This window comes from Lolium perenne, chromosome 4, assembly GCF_019359855.2.
Source record: "Lolium perenne isolate Kyuss_39 chromosome 4, Kyuss_2.0, whole genome shotgun sequence".
Lineage (NCBI taxonomy): Eukaryota > Viridiplantae > Streptophyta > Magnoliopsida > Poales > Poaceae > Lolium > Lolium perenne.
Window position 1 is genome coordinate 145897850 of NC_067247.2, and position 25220 is coordinate 145923069.

Here is a 25220-nt window from a genome sequence, read left to right on the forward strand (position 1 = left end):
AATCGATACGCCTCAAACCTGAGCTAGACAATCCTTGATGAACACAAAAACCTTCGCAGCGGATAATATAGATAAACGGCAGCGCTGTACCCCTAGAGGGATGATACACGTGAACACACGCAACTAGGTATAACCTATCTTTTAGACTAAACTTGAACTCCCCTAAACCCTAGCCGTGCCATCTCCTTATATGAGAGGGAGAGGTGGCCGGCCGGCACCCTTATTGGGCCTAACCTAGTTCGACTTGGACAGGCCCAAGTCAAACAGACTCTATTGAAACCCTAGATGGCCCATAGCATGACCTGGCTACATTATTATCTCCTAATAACAAGATTATAACAAACTACTGGCATATCAATGGCTGTCCTAGAGTACCAGGCTCGGATATCCATATCATCTCTCCCCTTCTTCAAGAAGCGTTGTCCCCAACGCGTGAGGGTCTTCTGGAAAAAGGTGACGTGATATGAATATGACACGTCCTCGCCGTCTTCAAGTCTTGCTTGTCATCCACACCACATCCTCCCTCGCGGCCTTCTTGACTTGATACAACACTTGGCGCCTCCTTTCTTCTCCACATGAGCTTGGACTTTGGCGCCAATTCCTTCTTCTTGCGAGGTTTTGATGGACCCTTGTGTCACTGCACATGACCCTGTGATAACGCGTGAAGCACACGTCCGTTGGGAACCCCAAGAGGAAGGTGTGATGCGTACAGCAGCAAGTTTTCCCTCAGTAAGAAACCAAGGTTATCGAACCAGTAGGAGATGAAGGCCACGTGAAGGTTGTTGGTGAAGGAGTGTAGTACGGCGCAACACCAGGGATTCCGGCGCCAACGTGGAACCTGCACAACACAATCAAAATACTTTGCCCCAACTTAACAGTGAGGTTGTCAATCTCACCGGCTTGCTGTAAACAAAGGATTAAACGTATGGTGTGGAGAATGATGTTTGTTTGCAAAGAATAGCAGAGAACAATGATTGCAGTAGATTATATTTCAGATGTAAAAGAATGGACCGGGGTCCACAGTTCACTAATGGTGTCTCTCCAATAAGAAATAGCATGTTGGGTGAACAAATTACAGTTGGGCAATTGACAAATAGAGAGGGCATAACAATGCACATACATATCATGATGACTAATATGAGTTTTACTTAGGGCATTACGACAAATAACATAGACCGCTATCCAGCATGCATCTATGCCTAAAAATTCCACCTTCGGGTTAGCATCCGCACCCCTTCCAGTATTAAGTTGCAAACAACAGATAATTGCATTAAGTATGGTGCGTAATGTAATCAACACAAATATCCTTAGACAAAGCATTGATGTTTTATCCCTAGTGGCAACAGCACATCCACAACCTTAGAACTTTCTATCACTGTCCCAGATTCAATGGAGGAATGAACCCACTATCGAGCATAAATACCCCCTCTTGGAGTCAGAAGTATCAACTTGGCCAGAGCCTCTACTAGCAACGGAGAGCATGCAAGATCATAAACAACATATATATGATAGATTGATAATCAACTTGACATAGTATTCCATATTCATCGGATCCCAACAAACACAACATATAGCATTACAAATAGATGATCTTGATCATGATAGGCAGCTCAGAAGATCTAACATGATAGCACAAGAGGAGAAGACAACCATCTAGCTACTGCTATGGACCCATAGTCCAAGGATGAACTACTCATGTATCAGTCCGGAGGCGATCATGGTGATGTAGAGTCCTCCGGGTGATGATTCCCCTCTCCGGAAGGGTGCCGGAGGCGATCTCCTGAATCCCCCGAGATGGGATTGGCGGCGGCGGCATCTCAGTATGTTTTCTCGTATCGTGGCTCTCGGTAATAGGGTTTTCGCGACGGAGGGAATAAATAGGCGGAAGGGCAGAGTCGGGAGAGGCACGAGGCCCCCACCCCACAGGCCGGCGCGGCCAGGGGCCCCACCGCGCCGCCCTAGGGTGTGGGCGCCTCGCGTCCCCTCTTCATCTCCCCTTCGAACTTCTGGAAGGCCCCGTGCAAAATAAGACCGTGGGCTTTTGTTTCGTCCAACTCCGAGAATATTTCCTGTGTAGGATTTCTGAAACCAAAAACAGCAGAAAACAGGAACTGGCGCTTCGGCATCTTGTTAATAGGTTAGTGCCGGAAAATGCGTATAAATGATATAAAGTGTATATAAAACATGTGAGTATTGTCATAAAACTAGCATGGAACATAACAAATTATAGTTACGTTTGAGACGTATCACCCTACACAAGATGTGTAATTCCTGGGCCACATAGATGTCTCACACGTCCATCCTTGCTTCGATGCATCCGCGGTGTCATGGAAAACTGGACTGCAGTACTCCTAGCACGGTAGTGCCGCTGCCCACTATCTCCACTGACGTGTTCGCCTCCCACTCCTCCCACACGCATCTGCGCCACATGTACTGAAGTATCATCAGCACAAATATCATCAGTCTGTATACTGGCATCAACACAAACTGGAACTGTAGCACATGCTGCAACATCCATATCAACAACAAGTGTAGCTTCATCCGGCTTGTCACCAACAAGAACTGTCTTGTCATCTACAGGCATGGCTGAAACATCACCAACATCAATGCTCGGAACATCATGCACCTTTGGCTGCACTTTAGGCTTGTGCAACTTCTCCTTACGCACTACTAACTCCACATCGGACTTGATATGATCATCACCCAAAGGCTTCAAAGTCCACTGTTTGCCACCATGCATAAAAGAATATGTATTTGCTACTTGACATGTGTCACATTGCGATCATACTGCCAAGGACGCCCAAGTAGCAATCCACACACCTCCAATGGCAACACATCGTAATCGATCTCATCAACATAATCATCAACTGTAAATGGCACACGCACCTTGTGAGTAATCTTCAGCATACCACAGCTATTCAACCACTCAAGATGTTTAGGTTCAGGAAGACGCCATGTAGACAACCCCAACGCTGGCACCATCGCCTTGCTAATGCCATTAGTACAGCTTCCACCATCAATCATCAACTTGCAAGCCTTGCCCTTGATAAAGCACTGAGTCTGAAACAAACTCCACCGCTGAACCTTGTCTTGTCTTGCAAGCATCACCTTGTACCTTCTTGAGTTGCATATTCAGCCCGCTCAATGGTACATCCTCCTCAACAGTCACAGTAGCGCTCTTTGTATTAGAGCCAGGTTTCCTCTCCTCTGAAGATTTCACCTTGTCCTCAGTGACTGTTGGTAGCGGAACATCCTTCTTAAAAGGAGCTATGCACTTGTCCACCGCCTGCATTACCTCTGCCAGGCACTTGTTCACGTCCTTCAATGCATGCCCAACTCCGGATGACTGCTTACGATCCTTCAATGGTAACCCGAAACCACCACGAAGAAATTTTTTGAAGTCCGCCCAAGTATAAGCATACTCACCTCTATCAACGTCATCACACCAATATAGGTCCAACTCATCATCCACACACCGGTGAGCGAGAAAGCAGGCATCATAACCAGTGAACTTCCCTTTGTAGCGACGACATCATCGGAAACCCAACTCCATGTACTTTTCCCAATCCTCGTACTGCTCAATTGTCGCGGAATGACGTAAATACCACTTCAGTTCTGACACTGGACGCGTTACTCCCTTCCGGATGTCAAGGAAATCATTGAAGATATAACCGGACTTCGTGCCACGCGAACATTGTATGCCATCTACATCGTCGGAAAACGAAGCAAAAACATCATCCTCATGAGCCAACACCACCGGAGCAATCAACGAAGAATTCTCCGCAGCAGCAGGGGAAGACACCGAAGAAGGCACCGCAGTAGCAGGGGCCTGCCCGGCCCAGGGCCCGGTTGGACCGGCCTGTGGACCGGCTGGGCCGGCCCAGGGCCCAGTTGGACCGGCCTGGCCGGCCTGAGGCCCGGTCTGACCGGCCTGTAGACCGGGATTTTGGCAGGACGGCGCAGTAATGAGGCCGGTTGGCATCAGCATAGGGGCCGGTTTGGACCGGCCCGGTCGGCCTAGAGCCCGATCAACCGGCCTGTGGACCGGGGCGGGTCGCAAAATTCCATCTTCTTCCCGATTCCAGTCGCGATTTTGACCTCCGAAACAGCCATGGATGACCTCCAAACTGTACCAAACAACGCCAAACTTCCTCCAACGAATCTCCTTCGACCGAGAGCCAAACTCCTCCGATCTAGAGCCAATCTTCTCCGATGCAAACCGATCCAAAGAGATCGATCCACAAAACCTCGCCGTGAGCAACCCAGTAATCTGATCCCAGATGATGAGGGAGGACCCGGTCGATCCTCCTCGGTTGATTCCCGATCTTTCACAGCGAGAACCTGGGGTAGTAAATCCTCCCAACAACGCGATGAACGCAGCCTGGAGAAGAGGGAACGAATCCAGCAAGCAACGGATCGATGAATCGATACGCCTCAAACCTGAGCTAGACAATCCTTGATGAACACAAGAACCTTCGCAACGGAGGGATGATACACGTGAACACACGCAACTAGATATAACCTAACTTTTAGACTAAACTTGAACTCCCCTAAACCCTAGCCGTGCCATCTCCTTATATGAGAGGGAGAGGTGGCCGGCCGGCCCCCTTATTGGGCCTAACCTAGTTCGACTTGGACAGGCCCAAGTCAAACAGACTCTATTAAAACCCTAGATGGCCCACAACATGACCTGGCTACATTATTATCTCCTAATAACAAGATTATAACAAACTACTGGTACAACCTTAGACCCAAATATCATATCAATGGCTGTCCTAGAGTACCAGGCTCGGATATCCATATCAAGAACCAAACGGTCGGAATAAAAGCATGGGTGCGCGTGACCGAATACCACCCGATCCAGCGAACTCCAGACATAAGATGCACTGTTTCATTCGCCGGTGGAGCCTTCCGGAACTCATCACTCCGGCTCGATGAAGAAGATCAACATCCAGAAGGTCTTCGTCTTGGCGCGTGAGGAACCCTAGGACCACCGCCTTTACATAGGCCGAGCCCCCACGCAAACGGCCATCCTCGCCGCCTGTCACACCGAAGATCCGGCAAGACGAACGACCCTAGGGTGCGGGAACCAACAGGCTACATAGCCGCGATCAGGGCCTGGTCGCGCCGCCACCGGCTCCACTGAGGCCGCCGCCGGCAGCAAACACCGAGGACCGCCGCTGCCGTAGTGCCTTCTCTGCAACCCTCCACCGACCGATCCACCGCCCTACGCCCGCTCGCACCGCCGGGAAGACGACCGGTCTAGGCGGGCAGCCAAGACCCATGGCAGACCTCCTCCACTTGCAGCCATGAAGGCCCGGTGAAGAGCGCCGCCGCCTGGCCGGGGAACGCCGCCCCGACCACCGCCCGCGTCCGTCTCCGACGACCCAGCCCCAACCGCATCGAGGAGATGGCCGCCACGTCCACCTCCCCTAGAACCGTCCAGTACCATGGGCCGCTGCCACTGCGGCCGGCGCCGGCGGTAGCGGCGGAGAGGAGGGGATCAGGGGGAGGGAGTGTTTGGGCGATGGGATCTGATCCCCGGCGGCGCTCTGGGGGTGCGCCGCGGGAGGAGATGATGGTCTCGGTCTTCTGCTGAGAAGAGAAAGGAAAAAAACAATAATAATAAAAAATCTTCTGCTCGAACAGTCTTTGTATCGATGGCACTATTTTCTTTCTTAACAAGGTTAGGAATTAAAATGCTGAAGGACTGGTCAAACTATGACCAAGGCTAGGAATTAAAATTCTCATTCTCTCGACCATTCTTTTGTTGCTATTCCGCTCGAACTGCGCTGTGGTGTGAGTAGGACATACACCTAACATCCAAGGCCCGATTTTGTATCAACTAGCACAGAGGCCCTCGCAAATGCGAGGGCATCACCTTGGTATCTGAACAATATGAAGTATTTATTTTTGCGCTTATTCAAACTCTTTCCATTTGATTTACCTCATTTATAATTGAAAAATACTCGATGTTTAGATATGGATATATATTCCAAGATGTGTCCCTTTGAAAACTTTGTGCATGATTGTGATTCTAAGAAATAACAAATAGTCATTATAAAATATATTTTTGGTAGTATCTTATTATTTTACCGTTAAACAACTCAACCTTGTCTATTAGTATTCATACTGTCATATTGCATAATGCAACATATAGATTTAGTAGATCTTCAAACCACTACCTGTAAGTTTGACTAAAAACTGACCACCATCCATGAATCTAGCTCTGCCGCAGGCCCGTCGACACTATACCCCCTGGGCTTATCCCGATCGACAACTACATTGTCTTCTTAGGGATCTCCGTTGTTGGAGCCATCGAACAGATCATATGATGTCACGGGTGTATGCTCGGAGGCTCCATCTTCAAGTATGATAGGTGACGACTCAATCTGAGCGGTTGCTAATATGCTCGGACAACAACATCGTGTGTGCGGTCACAACATATCAGGTGAATGTATGTAAGATGGTGGCCCCTCATGATAGCAGAAATGCGAGGGCGACATCTTCAGTTTTCCGAAAGTGACCGAGCATTAATTATAGAATTTATGGATATTCACATTTTGATTTTGGTGTAAGAAATATTTTTCGCCCTGAAATATATATCACATATGTGTTAAATATATTAAAATTTTATTTTTTCCACAAAAAAGTATTCTCTCCAATTCATATTACTTGTCGTAAATTTAATACTCCCTCCGTTCTTTTTTAATTGACTCGAATTTAGTACAAGTTTGTACTAAATCCGAGTCAATTAAAAAGGAACGGAGGGAGTACAACTTTATACTAAATCTACGACAAATAATATGGGTCAGTGGGAGTATATCATTGTATGAAATTATGAAAATTCAAATGATTTGTGTACATTGTAAATTATTCAGTAATAGATATACTTTATGACTGATCATCAATTTTATTATTTGTGAATATTTACAGAAATAGATATACTTTGTGACCGAGAATTAATTTTATGATTTGTGAATATTCACGTTTTGATTTTGAGGTAGGAAATAATGAAGTTCTTTGGTCACGACAAATACATCACATGTGTGGTAAATATATTAAAATTCTATTTTTCCACCAAAATTAATATTCTCTCCGGACCATATTATTTGCCGCATATCTAGTTTAAAGTTGTTCTAAGTCTGCAACAAATAATTTGGGATGCATGAGTATATAATGATATACTCACTCTCCAACTGTTTTAGACTCTGATCAGATGTTTTTTTTCATGTAAAGCGTGGACTCTTTACATGGAGTACTACACTCAGGCTGGTAAATTCACTACTACTTCCATACTATACTCAGTTCTACTTGTCTACTTATGTACATGGAGTACTACACAATTACTTATGTACATGAAGTACTACACAATTCTACTTATGTACATGGAGTACTACACAATTACTCATCCGTCTTACTAAATGCAATTTGTTTTGAGGTACAAACGCGATATTGCTCGTGGACTAATTTACAGTTTCCCAACGCCCGTCAAACGTGGTCTTCCATGTGGTGTCGTGAAAGTGATAAAATTCCACAAAAGAGATAACTTCCTTTTGATTTTTTTCTCCTTCAATTTAGTGATATATTTGCACGAGATATAAGTTTCTATCCTCTTTTCAAAATCAAAATTTCTGTTTTTTTCCTCGAAGCATAGTACATACACATACGCTTACAAATACGTACATATACTCATAACTATAAACGCACGCATATTCTACCTTTATGAGCACCTTCAAAAGACTGCGTCTAAGAAATTAACTCAGCGGGTCTCGACGAAATCGCTACCGGTGCCTCGCTATCGAAAGGACTGTGATGTCCCACTAAAATAATACTGTATTAAGTTTTCATTAGACACAAAAGTTTTGAAACCTTGAATTTATAGTTTTAAAGTGGAGATTGCTAGGCCCAGTTGAGAACAGCAAGCCTTGCATCATGTTGGTGTATACTAATAGTTCCTATTTTTCCGCAATGTTCCTTCCATAATCCAGATTTTCAGGACACTAATTGACTTGGTTTTTGGGCATATCCTAATTCAAACTCCTCAAAGCTGGACAGAATAAATTGTATTTCCTCCCTTTCATTTCATGAAAATTATTTTAAATTTGTTAGAATTTAAATGTATTAGAATCCAATGTAATATATAGATATATTTAAATTTAGATAAATCTAAGATACATTTTATGTAACGAACGAAGTAGTGCACAGAAGCAGGGGTTAGCAGGTGTTTGCCGTAGCTACGAAATTCAGGCCGCATGGTATTGCTTTGACCTAAATGTGGACACATGATTACCTCTTGCAAAAAAAAAAAAAATGGACACATGATTTTGCCCTAATGGTGCAGGCTGAAGTCGTTCTTCTGGGACAACTGAGGCATCCTCACCTCGTCAAGCTGATCGGATACTGCTACGAGGATGAGCACAGACTCCTCGTCTACGAGTTCATGGCAAGAGGCAGTCTCGAGAAGCATCTTTTCAAGAGTAAGTCCAATTCTACAGAATCTTACTCCGTATTATAACCGCTTAATTCATAAGTTCTCTAAAATTAATAATAATGATACTTGAGAACTAGCTATTAATTTGTTCATGTTTAATCAAAGATTAATGCTGAAATCACGTTTAGTTCTCCATTCGTTGCTTCTAATGGCAATGCTTCTGTCGTTGGGAAACTGCAGAGTACTCTGCGTCGTTGCCGTGGTCAACACGGCTGAAGGTTTGGCCTTCCTCCATGACGCCACCAAGCCCGTCATCTATCGTGACTTCAAGACCTCCAACATACTGCTTGACTCGGTACGTATGTGATTAGTCGATTATATGTGCAAGCTACGACTGTAACTAAACTACGACCATAAGGAAAATCACCTTGTATCACTTTGACACAAGAAAATCAATAAAAGATTCTACCTAAGAATAAAAAAGTGAATATGGGGACATACTATCACAAAGAATGCAACGTTTCTAAGAAGTGCCAAATGACTTGTATATAATTTTGTAGAATTACAATGCGAAGCTTTCTGATTTTGGTCTAGCCAAGGATGGGCCCGACGGAGAAGAGACACATGTCTCCACACGAGTCATAGGTACACAAGGCTACGCTGCACCAGAGTACATCATGACAGGTACATATATCTGATGACACTATGTATAATTTGTGTATGTCTAAGATTCATATAAAACCAACTTCAAAACTAAAAGGGTGCATAATTCTTGGAAACATGTTCTTTTGCTAGGCCATCTTACAACGAAGAGCGATGTGTATAGCTTTGGTGTGGTGTTGTTGGAGCTCCTGACGGGCCGGAAGGTGGTTGACAAGAACCGGCCACCCCGAGAGCAAAGCCTCATCGAGTGGGCACGGCCGTACTTATTGCACGACTCCTCACGCCGACTAGACCGCGCCATCGACAAGAGCATGGATGGACAATACTCGCGTCTAGCTGTCCAGAAGGCCGCACCTATGGTGTATCAGTGCCTAAGTGTCAGCCCAAAGTCGCGGCCACAGATGTCGGCCGTCGTGGAGGCTCTGGAGCTGTTGCTCACCATGGACGATGTCGCCATCGAACCGTTCGTGTACATGTTGCCATCGGAGAGCAAATGACTTTTAATGATGATGTGTAACATACCATCAGATACAGTTTATATAATTAGTCTATGCATGTTAACTTCATTAAGTGTTGGGTATCATTCTCATGTGGGCAGTGAGAAGTGGCCTTATCAACCCTTCGAGGTGGTCCAAATAGGTGCAAGAGCTCACTCCTCATTGGGATATGACCGAGGATCATTCCGTACATTGCACATGAGAGGAGAGAGAGAGAGAGGATAAGCCTCCCACACGTCTTCGACTTCTGCACCGCGACACGCGTCAACGATTGCATGTCTTCAACTTCTGCACCGCGACCCGCGTCCTATGTGTCAACAATTGCACATCTTTCACTTCTGCACCGCAACACGCGTTCTCGAGTCTAATCCTGGAAATTTATATATACTCAGGTATACCCTCGAGTCTTATACTAGCATTTTTTGTATGCTCAGTTTTCCCCTTGTTTGCTAATACTGGCTAGTGCAATATACTCAGTTTTACCCTCAAGTGGTTGGTCAACAGAGAGTCAACAAATAGGATTAAGCTAGTTAAATGAGTAATTTAATGTGCAAAAAATTCCAAAAAAGATAAAACCATAGTGGCACTTACTCATGGAGTCTTCTTACGCGACCTGCCATGTTAGGAACCATAACAATCATAGATAAATCAAGTTTTACCATAAATTGCCACTTCTCAAATCACCTAGTAGCTATGAAGGTGCGTTGCATTCTACAATAAGCCCTTCCCAAAACAGCTTTCCCCAAAACATACTTTGTCTGAGTGAGGCCACAATTTTCACACTCATGTATATTTGTATTGCAAATAGTTTGAGGTAGGCCAAGATGGGTTTCATTGTACAAAACACGCATTTTCTAATTTTTAAATCTCATATTTGAATCCCTTAGTCTGTTTACTACTCACGTGCCCTTGGTTTCTTGATACTAATCAGTTTTGCCCTCTCCCTTCACAAATTCACACAGACGCCCAACACCTTGCCCTGATTGGTCTAGCCCTTGTCACGTGGATCGTGCCCGCCGACCGTTGATCGTATGATCTAACGGGCAGGATAACCCTCTCTCTCTGATCAGGGCCACCACCCTCTCTCTCTCTGTCGACGGCTAGCTTCCACCCTCTATGTATGCTAAATACCTAGTTTACCACCGGATTCAGTAAGTTTGGTTTTCTGTATTATTTTTCACGCGCTAAAAATTATAAACTCTTTTGAGCATTACTTTTCACGCGAAAAATGATAAACCATCACCGATTTCTTGTAGCCATTACTTTTCACGCAAAAACTAGATTTCGGCGAATGCATTATTTGTCACCCCTCTAACAATTATCAACTCTCTTTAGCATTCCTTTTCTTTTAGGGAATATAGTTTGAGATATAGTTTTGGTAATTTGAAACGGTCCAAAAGTGGTATAATTTTGGTATACACATGATGCATACATATTTGAGGGGTTTCGGTGAATGGATTATTTATCACCTCTCTAACAATTATCAACTATCTTTAGCATTCCTTTTCTTTTAGGGAATATAGTTTGGGATATAGTTTCGGTAATTTTAAACGTCCCAAAAGTGGTATAATTTGGTAGAAACATGAGACATACATATTTGGTATATTTGGGGGATTTCGGTGAATGGATCCCTCTAACAATTATCAACTTTCTTTAGCATTACTTTTATTTTAGGGAATATAGTTTGGGATATAGTTTTGGTTATTTGAAACGGTCCAAAAGTGGTATAATTTTGGTATAAACATGAGGCATACATATTTGAGGGATTTCGGTGAATGGATTATTCTTCACCCCTCTAACAATTATCAACTTTCTTTAGCATTCCTTTTCTTTTAGGGAATATAGTTTGGGATATAGTTTTGGTTATTTGAAACGGCCCAAAAGTGGTATAATTTTAGTATAAACATGAGGCATACATATTTGAGGGATTTCGGTGAATGGATTATTTGTCACCCCTCTAACAATTATCAACTTTTTTTAGCATCCCTTTTCTTTTAGGGAATATAGTTTGAGATATAGTTTTGGTTATTTGAAACGTCCCAAAAGTGGTATAATTTTGGTATAAACATTAGACATACATATTTGTGTGATTTCGGTGAATGCATTATTTGTCACCCCTCTAACAATTATTAACTATCTTTAGCATTCCTATATTCCCTAACACTTATTTTTTTGGTAATTTCGTTGAATGCATACACTAACTTTGAAAACAACTACAGGTACATGTAACTGAATAATGGATTTGTAACAAGGGATCCCTTGTAAAAACTTCTAGTGCCTGCTGATCAATGATAAAAATCCAATCACAATTATACAACAAAAAAAACATCCATCAGATTAGCTTGCTTCTTCAACTCGATCAACTGTCTTAAGTGCTTGTTCATTTTCTTCAGTTCTCCATTCACTTCCACCAGTTTTGCATTGGGAGCATTAGGCATAATCGGAACGGCTCCTCTCTCCGCCGCATTCTCTACTGCAAGTCCCCCCTCCCAAATTGCGCTCCCCAATAGCGCCAATTTATTCCTGCAATTGAAGCCTCTGAACGTACACATCGATCCACTCGAAATGCCTGCATTTCTACAGGATATGAAAACAACAACGTGAACCCTAAATCCCAAATTCAAGGGAATAACAAGAAAATCGAGAGAAAACGGAGCAATTGGAGCGATACCTAACCTTATCCCCCTCTCTATATGAAAAACAGGAGGTCGAAGAGAAACTAGACATCACCCGCCTGCCAGAGAAGGGCTGCCGCTGGCGGAGAAGAAGAACAATGGGGCGCTAACGTGGACAAGTTGTGGGTACCACGATGATCTGGATAAGTGGAGGCGTGTCCACTGCGGGGCACCAACAGCGGCCCCACTTGTCAGCACTAACCAACGGTTTAATAAACGGAATTCCTCCCGTCCGAGCTTCTTGTGAGGGTTTCAGACAAGGGCTTGGAGAAAACTGAGGAAAAACTAAGCGGCTGGGAAAAACTAAGCACAACGAAGGACCCGAGGGCGCGAAAATAAAAATCCCTTTATATTAATCCAAGAAGTCTTGTTAAAGATCAGATTATTTCTATTGATCCACAAGCCCCAAAGGATAGCGGACGGAACTACATTAAAATGTAAAAATATCTTGTTATAGAGCCATTTGGAAGCAATAGATTCAAAGTATAAAACATTAATGTTAAAAACTTCAAACACATCATCCCAAATAACTCTAGAGACTATACATTCAAACATGGGATGTTTAACAGATTCTAATTCTTTGCACATCTCACATTCAAGTGGCTTAGACATACCCCTAGCTCTAAGATTATCTCACGTCATAATTTTATTCTGGGAAAACAACCACAAAAACATGCACTCTAGTAGGGACCTTCAGGTTCCAAACTGCCGGCAAGTAAACAGGGGCGATTCCCCTAAAGTTAACGATAGCATACAAGGAGCTGGAGGAGTAAACCCCCTTAGTATCATAGTGCCAAATAAGCTGATCCTCATCATCGCTAACAATAATAGTTCTGCAAATTTCTAAAACCTCCAGCCACTGAACCATCATCTCACTAAAATTACCACGAATTTCAAACCCATCCCATAGCTCCACAATGGTTTTGGTTTTATGATTAGAAACAGAATAAATATCAGAAAATTGAACCACAAATGGAGAATTTCCAAACCATAAATCCTCCCAAAATTAATAGATCTGCCATTGCCTACTTTCCACCTATATCCTATTTTGACCGCCTGAGATGCCCACATAACTCCCTTCCAGAAGGTAGAAGGTTGTATGTCATGGCAAGAAAGAATGTTTGTATTTCTAGTGTTATACTTAGAATCAATTACTTTTCTCCAAAGAGATCCTTCTCATTGGATATTGAAGGGAATCGCGGCAGAAAACACAAAATTTTCATCTAGCGAAACACCTAAACTTGCCCATGATCTATCTACGTGCAAAGTACTAATGGATAGGGTTTCAGTATCATAACTTTGAAGACCGAAAGCGTTACATTCGTGTGAACGTGGTTGATGTAGTCGAACAATCTTGCGACCTCAAGGTCCCGACGATCCTGACGACATGTTGATCCCGCCGGCGAGATGAAGATCTTGATGATGACGTAGCCGGTGCAACGACAGCGAGCGTAACAAGTGCAACGCCTCGTAGTTCTCGCACACGTCCGGTTGCTGATGACTCCTCCATGCGCCGATCCATCAGAGGTACGGAAGACGATACACCGGATCACGGACCGCTCCACGGCGCAACAGAAGTGCGTCGAAGCGACTATCCTATTAGAGAGAGGAGAGCCAGCACCGCATTAGCATACGGTTGAAGGCGAACTCAATCCCGTGCACGAGGGAACGGGAAGAAGAGAATAGGGAGAAGAGAGATGCAACCAAAGGCCAAGGTGTGTCTCTCTCCTCCCAAGGGTCCTCCCAAGGGTCTCTCTTTTTTATGGGGGGGGGGGCTTGCCTTTGCCCCTCCCCCAAGGGAAGGAGGAGGCGGCGGCGGCCAAGGTGGGGTCCCCCACATCCAACCAACCTAGGGTTGGGGTGGAGGTTGGCAGCAAAAGGGGGAAGGGCGCCGGCTGGGCCCCCAACTTGGAAACCCTAGGGCTCCCCTATGGCGCCTTCCCTCTAGGCGCCATCCATATGGGCCTTTCCCCTTTTTGGGGTTTGTCCCATTAGGAATATAGCCCTTTTAAATTAAATAATAATTATTATTAATTGATTAATATAATACTATTTATTAATTTCCCGCTGATATGTAACTCCTTTCGGACCAGTTCAAACTCCTTCGAACCTCACCGGAACTCCTTCCGATGTCCCTAAATAATTCTCCAATACAGTCTGTGTTTATTTCGAACTCCTTCGAAATCCATCGGAACCCTTTCCGATGTCCGGCAAATAACTAAACTGCCATCGACACCTTAAGTGTGTTTCCCTATAGGTTTAGGAATTCTCCGGACATGGACGAGACACCTCTCCGACCAATGATTGTTAGCTGCGCCTGGATGTGGGCAACAATCCCTGGGACTTCAACGATATGCATACTGTCGTTGAACCGTAAATGCCGAGTCCTATCCCTTTGTCTCGGCGATACTTACTTTGTTCGAGATTCGATCGACGGTGTGCCCACACCTTGTTCAATCTCATTGTCGATAATGCACTTCAACTGGTTCCCATAATCCTTCATCCCCGTGACTTAGTCACAGCTGCACTGCAATTTAGATGAAGTCTTACCGAGTGGGCCTAGATTATCTTTCCTGTTGACGTGGGCATTACCCTTCGGGTAACTGACATTGCCCTATCATGTGCGGCCCAACTGGAGGCCCATGAAGATACCCGATGGCAAGGTGGGCCACTAGGACGGTGTTGGAGAAGATTCCTTGAAGAACAAGACAGAGAGGAGCCGAACAAGGAAAGTTTAGAGCTAGGTCTTTTGTAAACCTAGTCGTAACCCGACAGATCTCTTGAGACCTGGCCTCCTATATAAAGGCCAGGAGAGGGGCTGCCGGGGGACGTAATCAATCATAGCAACTTTAGCCACCAGAAGTCTAGAGCTAGATCGCCGTAGCGCTTAGCCTCTCGACGAGATCACAGCCGAAACCTTCGGCACCCCATTGTAACCCAATATTCTCATAATCAAGATAAGACAGGCAGGACGTAAGGGTTTTACCTCATCGAGGGCCCCGAACCTGGGTAAATTGCTCTCCCCGCTTGTCTGTTCACCGATGTCTCGTGTCAGCCTACAGTGTTCCATCAAACCTAAGCCCCAATCGGAGGGCATTGCCGAGGAGTACCCTCGACAATTGATCAGCTGCCCCAAAGTCTTGTCTTGACTAATCTTGGGGAAGATCATCGAGTGCATCCTTGTCATGGCTCCCTTTCCCTTCTCGAGGAGGTCCCGAGTAAGCTGGTGTGAAGCAAGAGTCATCGACACGCCGTTTGCCGGAGAATTGTTCGGAAGCTTATCCAACGCATCGGCAGGGATATCGGTGGCCTCTGCGAAGAATGAAATGGGAAAGATTACTAACAAAGGACTGATTCACAAAGTAATAATCAACAGGGAAGCAGAAAATGAATTACTAAGCAAAGCCAAGGAAGACTGGCGAAGAAGATTATCCTTTTCGGCCGCCCAAGCTTCAGCGGCCAGTCTAGACGCTTCTTCATCCTTCAGCCTCTCCTTCAGCCCTTTGAGTTCCTCCTTCAGGGAGTCGATTTCTTGGCGGGCTTCGGCAGCTATTTTTATTGCACCTTCCAATTTTGAGGAAGAAGACTTAACTCCTTCTGCAGTCGAGCCTTGTCCGCTCATGTCTACGCACACTCCTTTTCCTGTAGACAGTGTTGGGCCTCCAAGAGCAGAGGTTTGTAGAACAGCAACAAGTTTTCCCTTAAGTGGATCACCCAAGGTTTATCGAACTCAGGGAGGAAGAGGTCAAAGCTATCCCTCTCATGCAACCCTGCAACCACAAAGCAAGAAGTCTCTTGTGTCCCCAACACACCTAATACACTTGTCAGATGTATAGGTGCACTAGTTCGGCGAAGAGATAGTGAAATACAAGTGGTATGAATGAATATGAGTGGTAATAGCAATCTGAATAAAATATGGCAGCGAGTAAACATGCAACAAAACAGTAAACAAACGGAGATTCGATGCTTGGAAGCAAGGCCTAGGGATCCTGCTTTCACTAGTGGACACTCTCAACAATGATCACATAATAGAACCACTCTACACTCTCTTGTTGGATGATGAACACCACTAATTGTGTAGGATTACACGAACCCTCAATGCCGGAGTTAACAAGCTCCACAATATTCGATATTCATGTTTAAATAACCTTAGAGTGCATGATAGATCATTGCAATTACACCAAGTACTAACATAGCATGCACACTGTCACCATCACACTATGAAGGAGGCATAGATCACATCAATACTATCATAGCAATAATTAACTTCATAATCTACAAGATATTACAATCATAACCTACGCCAAGTACTGCACGATGCACACACTGTCACCATTACACCGGGGAGGAGGAATAGACTACTTTAATAACATCACTAGAGTAGCACATAGATGATATTCAACTAGATCACATAAAGAGAGACATGAACCACATAGCTACAGCGGAGCCCTCAGCCCCGGGGGTGAATTACTCCCTCCTCATCATGGAGACAGCGATGGCGGTGAAGATGGCGGTGGAGACGGCGGTGGAGATGACTCCGGGGGCAATTCCCCGTCCCGGCAGGGTGCCGGAACAGAGACTTCTGTCCCCCGAATTGGAGTTTCGCGATGGCGGCGGCTCTGGGAGGTTTTCTCTGGTTTCATCAATCGGTGTCGAGGATTTAGGTCAGGGAGGCCTAAATAGGCGAAGAGGCGGAGTCGGAGGGGCCACGGGGGACCCACACACTAGGGGGGTGCCCCCCTTGTCCGCGCCGCCCTGTGGGGTGGGGCCCCCTGGCTCCCCTCTGGCCCCTCTTCGGTGCTCTGGAAGCTTCCGGGAAAAATAAGATATTGGGCGTTGATTTCGTCCGATTCCGAGAATATTTCCTTTGTAGGATTTCTGAAACCAAAAACAGCAGAAAACAGCAACTGGCCCTTCGGCATCTCGTCAATAGATTAGTTCCGGAAAACGCATAAAAACGATATAAAGTGTGAACAAAACATGTAGGTATTGTCATAAAACAAGCATGGAACATCAGAAATTATAGATACGTTGGAGACGTATCAGCATCCCCAAGCTTAGTTCCTACTCGTCCTCGAGTAGGTAAACGATAAAAGAATAATTTCTGAAGTGACATGCTACCAACATAATCTTGATCATACTATTGTAAAGCATATAAAATGAATGCAGCGATTCAAAGCAATGGTAAATACAATGGTTAAACAATTGAATCATATAGCAAAGACTTTTCATGAATAGTACTTTCGAGACAAGCATCGATAAGTCTTGCATAAGAGTTAACTCATAAAGCAATAAATTCAAAGTAAAGGCATTGAAGCAACACAAAGGAAGATTAAGTTTCAGCGGTTGCTTTCAACTTGTAACATGTATATCTCATGGATAGTTGTCAATGCAAAGCAATATAACAAGTGCAATAAGCAAGCATGTAAGGATCAGTGCACAGTTAACACAAGTGTTTGCTTCTAAGATAGAGAGAAATGGGTAAACTGACTCAACATAGAAGTAGAAGAAAGGCCCTTCGCAGAGGGAAGCATTGATTGCTATATTTGTGCTAGAGCTTTTATTTTGAAAACATAAAGAGAGCATAAAAGTAAAGTTTTGAGAGGTGTTTGTTGTTGTCAACGAATGGTAGTGGGCACTCTAACCCCGTTGCCAGACAAACCTTCAAAGAGCGGCTCCCATGAAACATTTTTATTTTTGGGTGGCACTCCTTCCAACCTTGCTTACACAAACCATGGCTAACCGAATCCTCGGGTGCCTGCCAACAATCTCATACCATGAAGGAGTACCTTTTTGTTTTAGTTTTATTTAGATGACACTCCTCCCCACCTTTGCTTTCTCAAGCCATGGCTAACCGAATCCTCGGGTGCCGTCCAACAATCACATACCATGGAGGAGTGTCTATTTTTTGTAAAATTATGAAAGTTAATTAATTTGGGACTGGGAATCCCATTGCCAGCTCTTTTTGCAAAATTATTGGATAAGCGGATGAAGCCACTAGTCCATTGGTGAAAGTTGCCCAACAAGATTGAAAGATAAACACCACATACTTCCTCATGAGCTATAAAACATTGACACAAATAGGAGGTAATAACTTTTGAAGTGTTTAAAGGTAGCACTCAAGCAATTTACTTTGGAATGGCAAAGAAATACCATGTAGTAGGTAGGTATGGTGGACACAAATGGCATAGTTTTTGGCTCAAGGATTTGGATGCATGAGAAGTAATCCCTCTCAATACAAGGCTTAGGCTAGCAAGGTTATTTGAAGCAAACACAAGTATGAACCGGTACAGCAAAACTCACATAAAAACATATTGCAAGCATTATAAGACTCTACACTGTCTTCCTTGTTGTTCAAACCCTTACTAGAAAATATCTAGACCTTAGAGAGACCAATCATGCAAACCAAATTTTAACCAGCTCTATGTATTTCTTCACTAATAGGTGCAAAGTATAAGATGCAAGAGCTTAATCATGAGCACAACAATTGCCAAGTATCAAGTTATTCAAGACATCATACCAATTACCACATGTAGCATTTTCCGTTTCCAACCATACAACAATTAACGAAGCAGTTTCAACCTTCGCCATGAATACTAAAAGTAAAGCTAAGAACACATGTGTTCATATGAACCAGCGGAGCGTGTCTCTCTCCCACACAAGCATTTATTCAAACAAAAACAAAAACAAAAACAAACAGACGCTCCAAGTAAAGTACATAAGATGTGACCGAATAAAAATATAGTTTCAAGAGAAGTGACCTGATAATTTTGTTGATGAAGAAGGGGAAGCCTTGGGCATCCCCAAGCTTAGATGCTTGAGTATTCTTGAAATATGCAGGGATGAACCACCGGGGCATCCCCAAGCTTAGAATTTTCACTCTTTTTGATCGTAGTATATCATCCTCCTCTCTTGACCCTTGAAAACTTCCTTCACACCAAACTCGAAACAAACTCATTAGAGGGTTAGTGCATAATCAAAAACTCACATGTTCAGAGGTGACACAATCATTCTTAACACTTCTGGACATTGCTCAAAGATACTGGAAGTCAATGGAACAAAGAAATCCATCCCGCATAGCAAAAGAGGCAATGCGAAATAAAAGGCAGAATCTGTCAAAACAGAATAGTCCGTAAAGACAAATTTTAAAGAGGCACCAGACTTGCTCAAATGAAAATTCTCAAATTGAATAAAAGTTGCGTACATATGTGAGGATCACTCACAAAAATTGGCAGATTTTTCTGAGTTACCTACAGAGAACCCTGCCCAAATTCGTGACAGACAGAAATCTGTTTCTGCGCAGTAATCCAAATCTAGTATCAACCTTACTATCAAAGACTTTACTTGGCAAAAAATGCAATAAAAATAAGATAAGGAGAGGTTGCTACAGTAGTAACAACTTCCAAGACACAAATATAAAACAAAATTATTGTAGTAAAACAAACACGTGGGTTATCTCCCAAGAAGTTCTTTCTTTATAGCCATTAAGATGGGCTCAGTAATTTTAATGATGCACTCCCAAGAAATAAGAGTTGAAGCAAAAGAGAGCATCAAGAAGCAAATTCAAAACACATTTAAGTCTAACCCACTTCCTATGCAAAGGAATCTTGTACACAAATGAATTCATGAAGAACAAAGTGATAAGCATAAGAGGATAAAACACGAGTAACTTCAAGATTCTCAACATAAAGAGGGGAAACTTAATATTATTAAGATGCATATAACCATGTTTCCCTCTCTCATAATAACTTTCAGTAGCATCATTGATGAAATCCACAATATACCCATCACTTAAAACATTCTTATCATGGTTCATATGCATAGAAGTATCATTAATTTTGGCATAAGAAGAGTTCTTCTCATTAATAGTAATTGGAGCAGGATTATTATCAAGAATTTGAACATGGTAAACAAGTTGCATATTAAGGGAATTTTTTTTGGCAATCCAATCATAACTATGACAAGTTTCATAAGGATAGTTATAACCTATATCATAGAATTCTTTATAATAATCATCAAAGATTGGAGGCATAGTGTCATCATAAGAAATAGAATAGTTATCTTTCACAGTAGGTTCATCTGTGACCATACCATCATTGTTGCAAGAAGAAGATGTATCAAACATGTAATGATCAGTAGCAAAAGGATTTTCAAACACCTCATCCCCAAGCTTAGAGCTTTCTATATCATTATGGGAGGAAGCATGGATAGTACTGATACTATGGCAATTATTAACATCATCATTTTCAGAATTTGTTTCCCAGAGATTTGCAATATCAAAAGTAGTGTGCTCTTTCAAATCATGATCACTAATGTATGTAAAGGGCATAGGAAGATCATTGTATTCAGATTCATTATCATAATAATCATTAGGAGCAACATACTTACGGTTACCTAGCGTTATCTCATTCATGCGGGGATATGCCGTTACCTCTTTCTCTTTATTCTCCTTCTTCTTCTTCTTCGTTCCCTTCTTCTTCTTCTTCTTCTTCTTCTTCTTCTTCTTCTCTTCCTTCTCCTCGTTCCCTTCTTTAGGAGGAAGAGGCTTGAAGGGTGGCTTGTCCACATACCCTGATTTACTTTCAGAAACAATAGAAGAAACTTGGGAGGATTCCTCCTTTTCATTAACAACGGTCCTATCATATTTTGGCAAGGTGTCATCTTCTAAAATATTTTGTATGTAAATATTTGTATGGCTATTATCAATGCAATAAGAAAAACACCCATGCAGGACATCATCAATATCAAGATCACTCATATGTAACAAAGAGATTTTTCTTGATAGCTCTTCACACCACAAAAATAAAGTAAGTTCATCATGCTGATTAGGAGTAATTTCATCATCACAATAAAAATTTGCAGCACTCATGGGGTTCAAATTATCATTGGAGGAGCATTGAAAATTAAAATGACCCACTCTATGGCAAACTTCACAAATAAAAGGATAGTCGGCACAAACCTTTTTACCAAGATCATCTAGAGCCCTAGCCCACTTTCTAGTTTTTTCATTAATATGATGGATACAATATTCATCTTCGACTTGATTAATTCCACAAGGTCTATGCATTCCACAAAAATTAACATGCTTATAGGAAGTCTTAGGAGTTTGAGCATGTTTATTGCAATCATTAACAACAATTTCATCCTTCATGCAAGCATCTTTAAAAGGTTCATGATACTTATCAAAATTCTTCTTAGGCAATTCAAAATGAGAGGCAAAAGATTTATAAAGATTTGCAGTAACTTGAGAGTCAAAACCATAGGTAGCACTCATATTTCGAAATTTACCAGTATCCATAAAAGTTTCAATGCATTCATAATCATATTTTATACCTGACTCTTTACCTTTGTTGTTCTCCCATCCTTCAGCGTTCTCCTCAATCCGATCAAGAAGATCTCACCTAGCTTCAACCTCCTTGCTTGTGAAAGATCCCTCCGAACAGGCATCTAGATAGTCCTTGTGATGTCCTGAAAGCCTTGCATAAAAATTATTAATAATAACATTACGGGGGAGCTCATGAATGGGACATTTGAGCATTAGTGACTTCAATCTCCCCCACGCTTGAGAAATACTCTCTCCATCACGAGGATAAAAGTTATAAATATAATTCCTATCAATATGCACTTCACGAGGAGGATAAAATTTAGAATAAAAGAGAGATACAATTTCCTCCCAACCAAGAGAATGACTATTCTTCAACAATTTATACCAATGCGCCGCTTTACCAGACAGCGAAACAGAGAATAGCTTCTTCCACACTTCATCCATAGAGATACCTGCACACTTGAATAACCCGCATAATTCATGCAAAAACAGTAAATGATCTCCAGGATGGACAGTTCCATCCCCTTCATAGCGGTTATCCATAACACGTTCAATAATTTTCATGGGTATCTTGAAAGCAGTACTTGCAGTTGGTGGATTTAAAATATCACAAGCATCATTAGAGTTATCGCATATGGGAGATAAAGTATTATCAGAGCAGATTTTCCCCCCTAAAGATGGGAAGCTAAAAAGATCATAAAAACTAGCTTCCCCAAGCTTAGACTTTTCCATAGCACTAGCAGTGATTGCGTTCATACTAATAACATTGCTACTAGCATGCAAATGAGGTTCCATAGGTTCTTTAATTTTCGCATCACACAATTCATGTCTTAACTTAGGAAATAAATTAAAAAGCTCATAGTTGTTTTCCATTATGCTTTACTAGTGTAAAACAAGAAACAAAAAGATGCAATTGCAGGATCTAAAGGAAATAGCTTCGAGTACTTACAACGGCGCCGGAAAATAGCTTAGTAGCCGAGATCCGGAGTGTGAGTACCTTTTACCTTTCCTCCCCGGCAACGGCGCCAGAAAATAGCTTGATGTCTACGCACACTCCTTTTCCTGTAGACAGTGTTGGGCCTCCAAGAGCAGAGGTTTGTAGAACAGCAGCAAGTTTTCCCTTAAGTGGATCACCCAAGGTTTATCGAACTCAGGGAGGAAGAGGTCAAAGATATCCCTGCAACCCTGCAACCACAAAGCAAGAAGTCTCTTGTGTCCCCAACACCTAATACACTTGTCAGATGTATAGGTGCACTAGTTCGGCGAAGAGATAGTGAAATACAAGTGGTATGAATGAATATGAGTGGTAATAGCAATCTGAATAAAATATGGCAGCGAGTAAACATGCAACAAAACAGTAAACAAATGGAGATTCGATGCTTGGAAGCAAGGCCTAGGGATCCTGCTTTCACTAGTGGACACTCTCAACAATGATCACATAATAGAACCACTCTACACTCTCTTGTTGGATGATGAACACCACTAATTGTGTAGGATTACATGAACCCTCAATGCCGGAGTTAACAAGCTCCACAATATTCGATATTCATGTTTAAATAACCTTAGAGTGCATGATAGATCATTGCAATTACACCAAGTACTAACATAGCATGCACACTGTCACCATCACACTATGAAGGAGGCATAGATCACATCAATACTATCATAGCAATAATTAACTTCATAATCTACAAGAGATTACAATCATAACCTACGCCAAGTACTACACGATGCACACACTGTCACCATTACACCGTGGAGGAGGAATAGACTACTTTAATAACATCACTAGAGTAGCACATAGATGATATTCAACTAGATCACATAAAGAGAGAGATGAACCACATAGCTACAGCGGAGCCCTCAGCCCCGGGGGTGAATTACTCCCTCCTCATCATGGAGACAGCGATGGCGGTGAAGATGGCGGTGGAGACGGCGGTGGAGATGACTCCGGGGGCAATTCCCCGTCCCGGCAGGGTGCCGAAACAGAGACTTCTGTCCCCCGAATTGGAGTTTCGCGATGGCGGCGGCTCTGGGAGGTTTTCTCTGGTTTCATCAATCGGTGTCGAGGATTTAGGTCAGGGAGGCCTAAATAGGCGAAGAGGCGGAGTCGGAGGGGCCACGGGGGACCCACACACTAGGGGGGTGCCCCCCCTTGTCCGCGCCGCCCTGTGGGGTGGGGCCCCCTGGCTCCCCTCTGGCCCCTCTTCGGTGCTCTGGAAGCTTCCGGGATAAATAAGATATTGGGCGTTGATTTCGTCCGATTCCGAGAATATTTCCTTTGTAGGATTTCTGAAACCAAAAACAGCAGAAAACATCAACTGGCCCTTCGGCATCTCGTCAATAGGTTAGTTCCGGAAAACGCATAAAAACGATATAAAGTGTGAACAAAACATGTAGGTATTGTCATAAAACAAGCAGGGAACATCAGAAATTATAGATACGTTGGAGACGTATCATCCGCTTCCAGGGAGGTGAATTGGGAGGCGAAGGTCTCCAAGGAAGATATGACAGTTCGTAGATCCTTGAGAAAAGGGAAAAATAGATATTTGTCGAAGGATTATTAATCAAAGCACATTCAGGAAAATTTGCGTTGCGACCAAAGAAGACTTACAGGTTTCCCTGAAGGAGGAGTTGTGGCAGCAGTCGAAGGAATATCTTTCCCCCCGGAAAGGGAGGAAGCAGTCGATACTTGGGCCGCGTGGGCTGCAGTAGGGGCCGAAGCCTCGAAAGCTACAACATTCGGCAGAGCGGCGCCAGATTTAGCCTTCTTAGATGGAGGCTCGATGAAACCTTTGTCACTACAAAGAAGAAAATTGATAAGAATTAAGAAAGAAATGCGAATGGTAAAAGCGAAATACGAATTCTAGGGAAAGAAGTAAGCACTTACAGCTCGAAGAGATCATCTTCATCGGCAAAGCCGCCGGTTGATCTCTTCAGATGCGAAGCTCTGGCCTCCTCCACAGCTGCATTAACAAAGGCATCATGATCAGCTTCATCATCGCGCACTGATCCCGTTGTGTCGCAAGTATCGTTGGCTGGGAGAGGAGGATTGGTAAAGGCAGCTTCAGAATCCATCGGATCATCGTGTTCGTCCTTTGGGCTTGTGTTCTCGACAGTATGAAATTTGTCAGGGGCTGAGGAATCTCTCCCTTCGGAAGTATCATCCGGAAGGTCACGCAAGTTTCCAGAAGCTATGAGGGTCTGCCGAAGAAAAACATGTAAGAACAATGATAGTCGTGTTGATCAAGGAGAATAGAGTAATAAGAGTATGAGAAGGAAAATTTACCTCCATTTGCGGATGATCGGCATCAAAAGGTGGATGAGAAGATATCAGCGGAATTGAGTCTTCTTGGCTGAAGAGAGTAAGGCGTCGAACTTCGTCAAGCAGCTCCTTTTCCGATAGTTCAGCAACGTTTATTCTGGTCTCATCCTTCGGACCCGAATATAACCACATCGGATGAACCCTGGCCATGACTGGATGAACCTGACGTTTTAGGAACACGGCAACTACCTCTGTGCCAATCATGGTCTAGCCATCGGCTTCTTTGAGCCGAAGAAATTTGACAAATAACTCATCGGCTGCTATCTTTTCGTCGGGAGAAAGGATGTTCTTCCAAGAGTGC

The 25220-nt window shown here is 43.3% G+C and overlaps 2 protein-coding genes across 2 annotated transcripts in view; both read left to right on the forward strand.

Annotated features, from left to right (window-relative positions):
• LOC127347483 (dynamin-related protein 4C) overlaps positions 1–25220 on the forward strand; it is an 83568-nt gene that overhangs the window by 10419 nt on the left and 47929 nt on the right. Inside the window, 1 exon segment of the mRNA XM_051373664.2 lies at positions 8345–8350. Coding sequence (XP_051229624.2) covers positions 8345–8350 — 6 coding nt within the window.
• On the forward strand, positions 8649–9801 carry LOC127294866 (serine/threonine-protein kinase RIPK-like). The gene is made up of 3 exons (XM_071819607.1): positions 8649–8789; positions 8995–9118; positions 9230–9801. Exons 1-3 carry the CDS (start codon positions 8649–8651, stop codon positions 9592–9594), a joined length of 630 nt encoding a protein of 209 aa, XP_071675708.1. The 3' UTR covers positions 9595–9801.

Excerpts from the sequence above, each read along its gene's own strand:
- LOC127294866 (XM_071819607.1), top strand. The coding sequence starts at position 8,649 with ATGCTTCTGTCGTTGGGAAACTGCAGAGTACTCTGCGTCGTTGCCGTG. Across the intron at positions 8,790-8,994 it reads CCAACATACTGCTTGACTCG|AATTACAATGCGAAGCTTTC; the intron begins GTACGTATGTGA and ends ATAATTTTGTAG. Across the intron at positions 9,119-9,229 it reads ACCAGAGTACATCATGACAG|GCCATCTTACAACGAAGAGC; the intron begins GTACATATATCT and ends TTCTTTTGCTAG.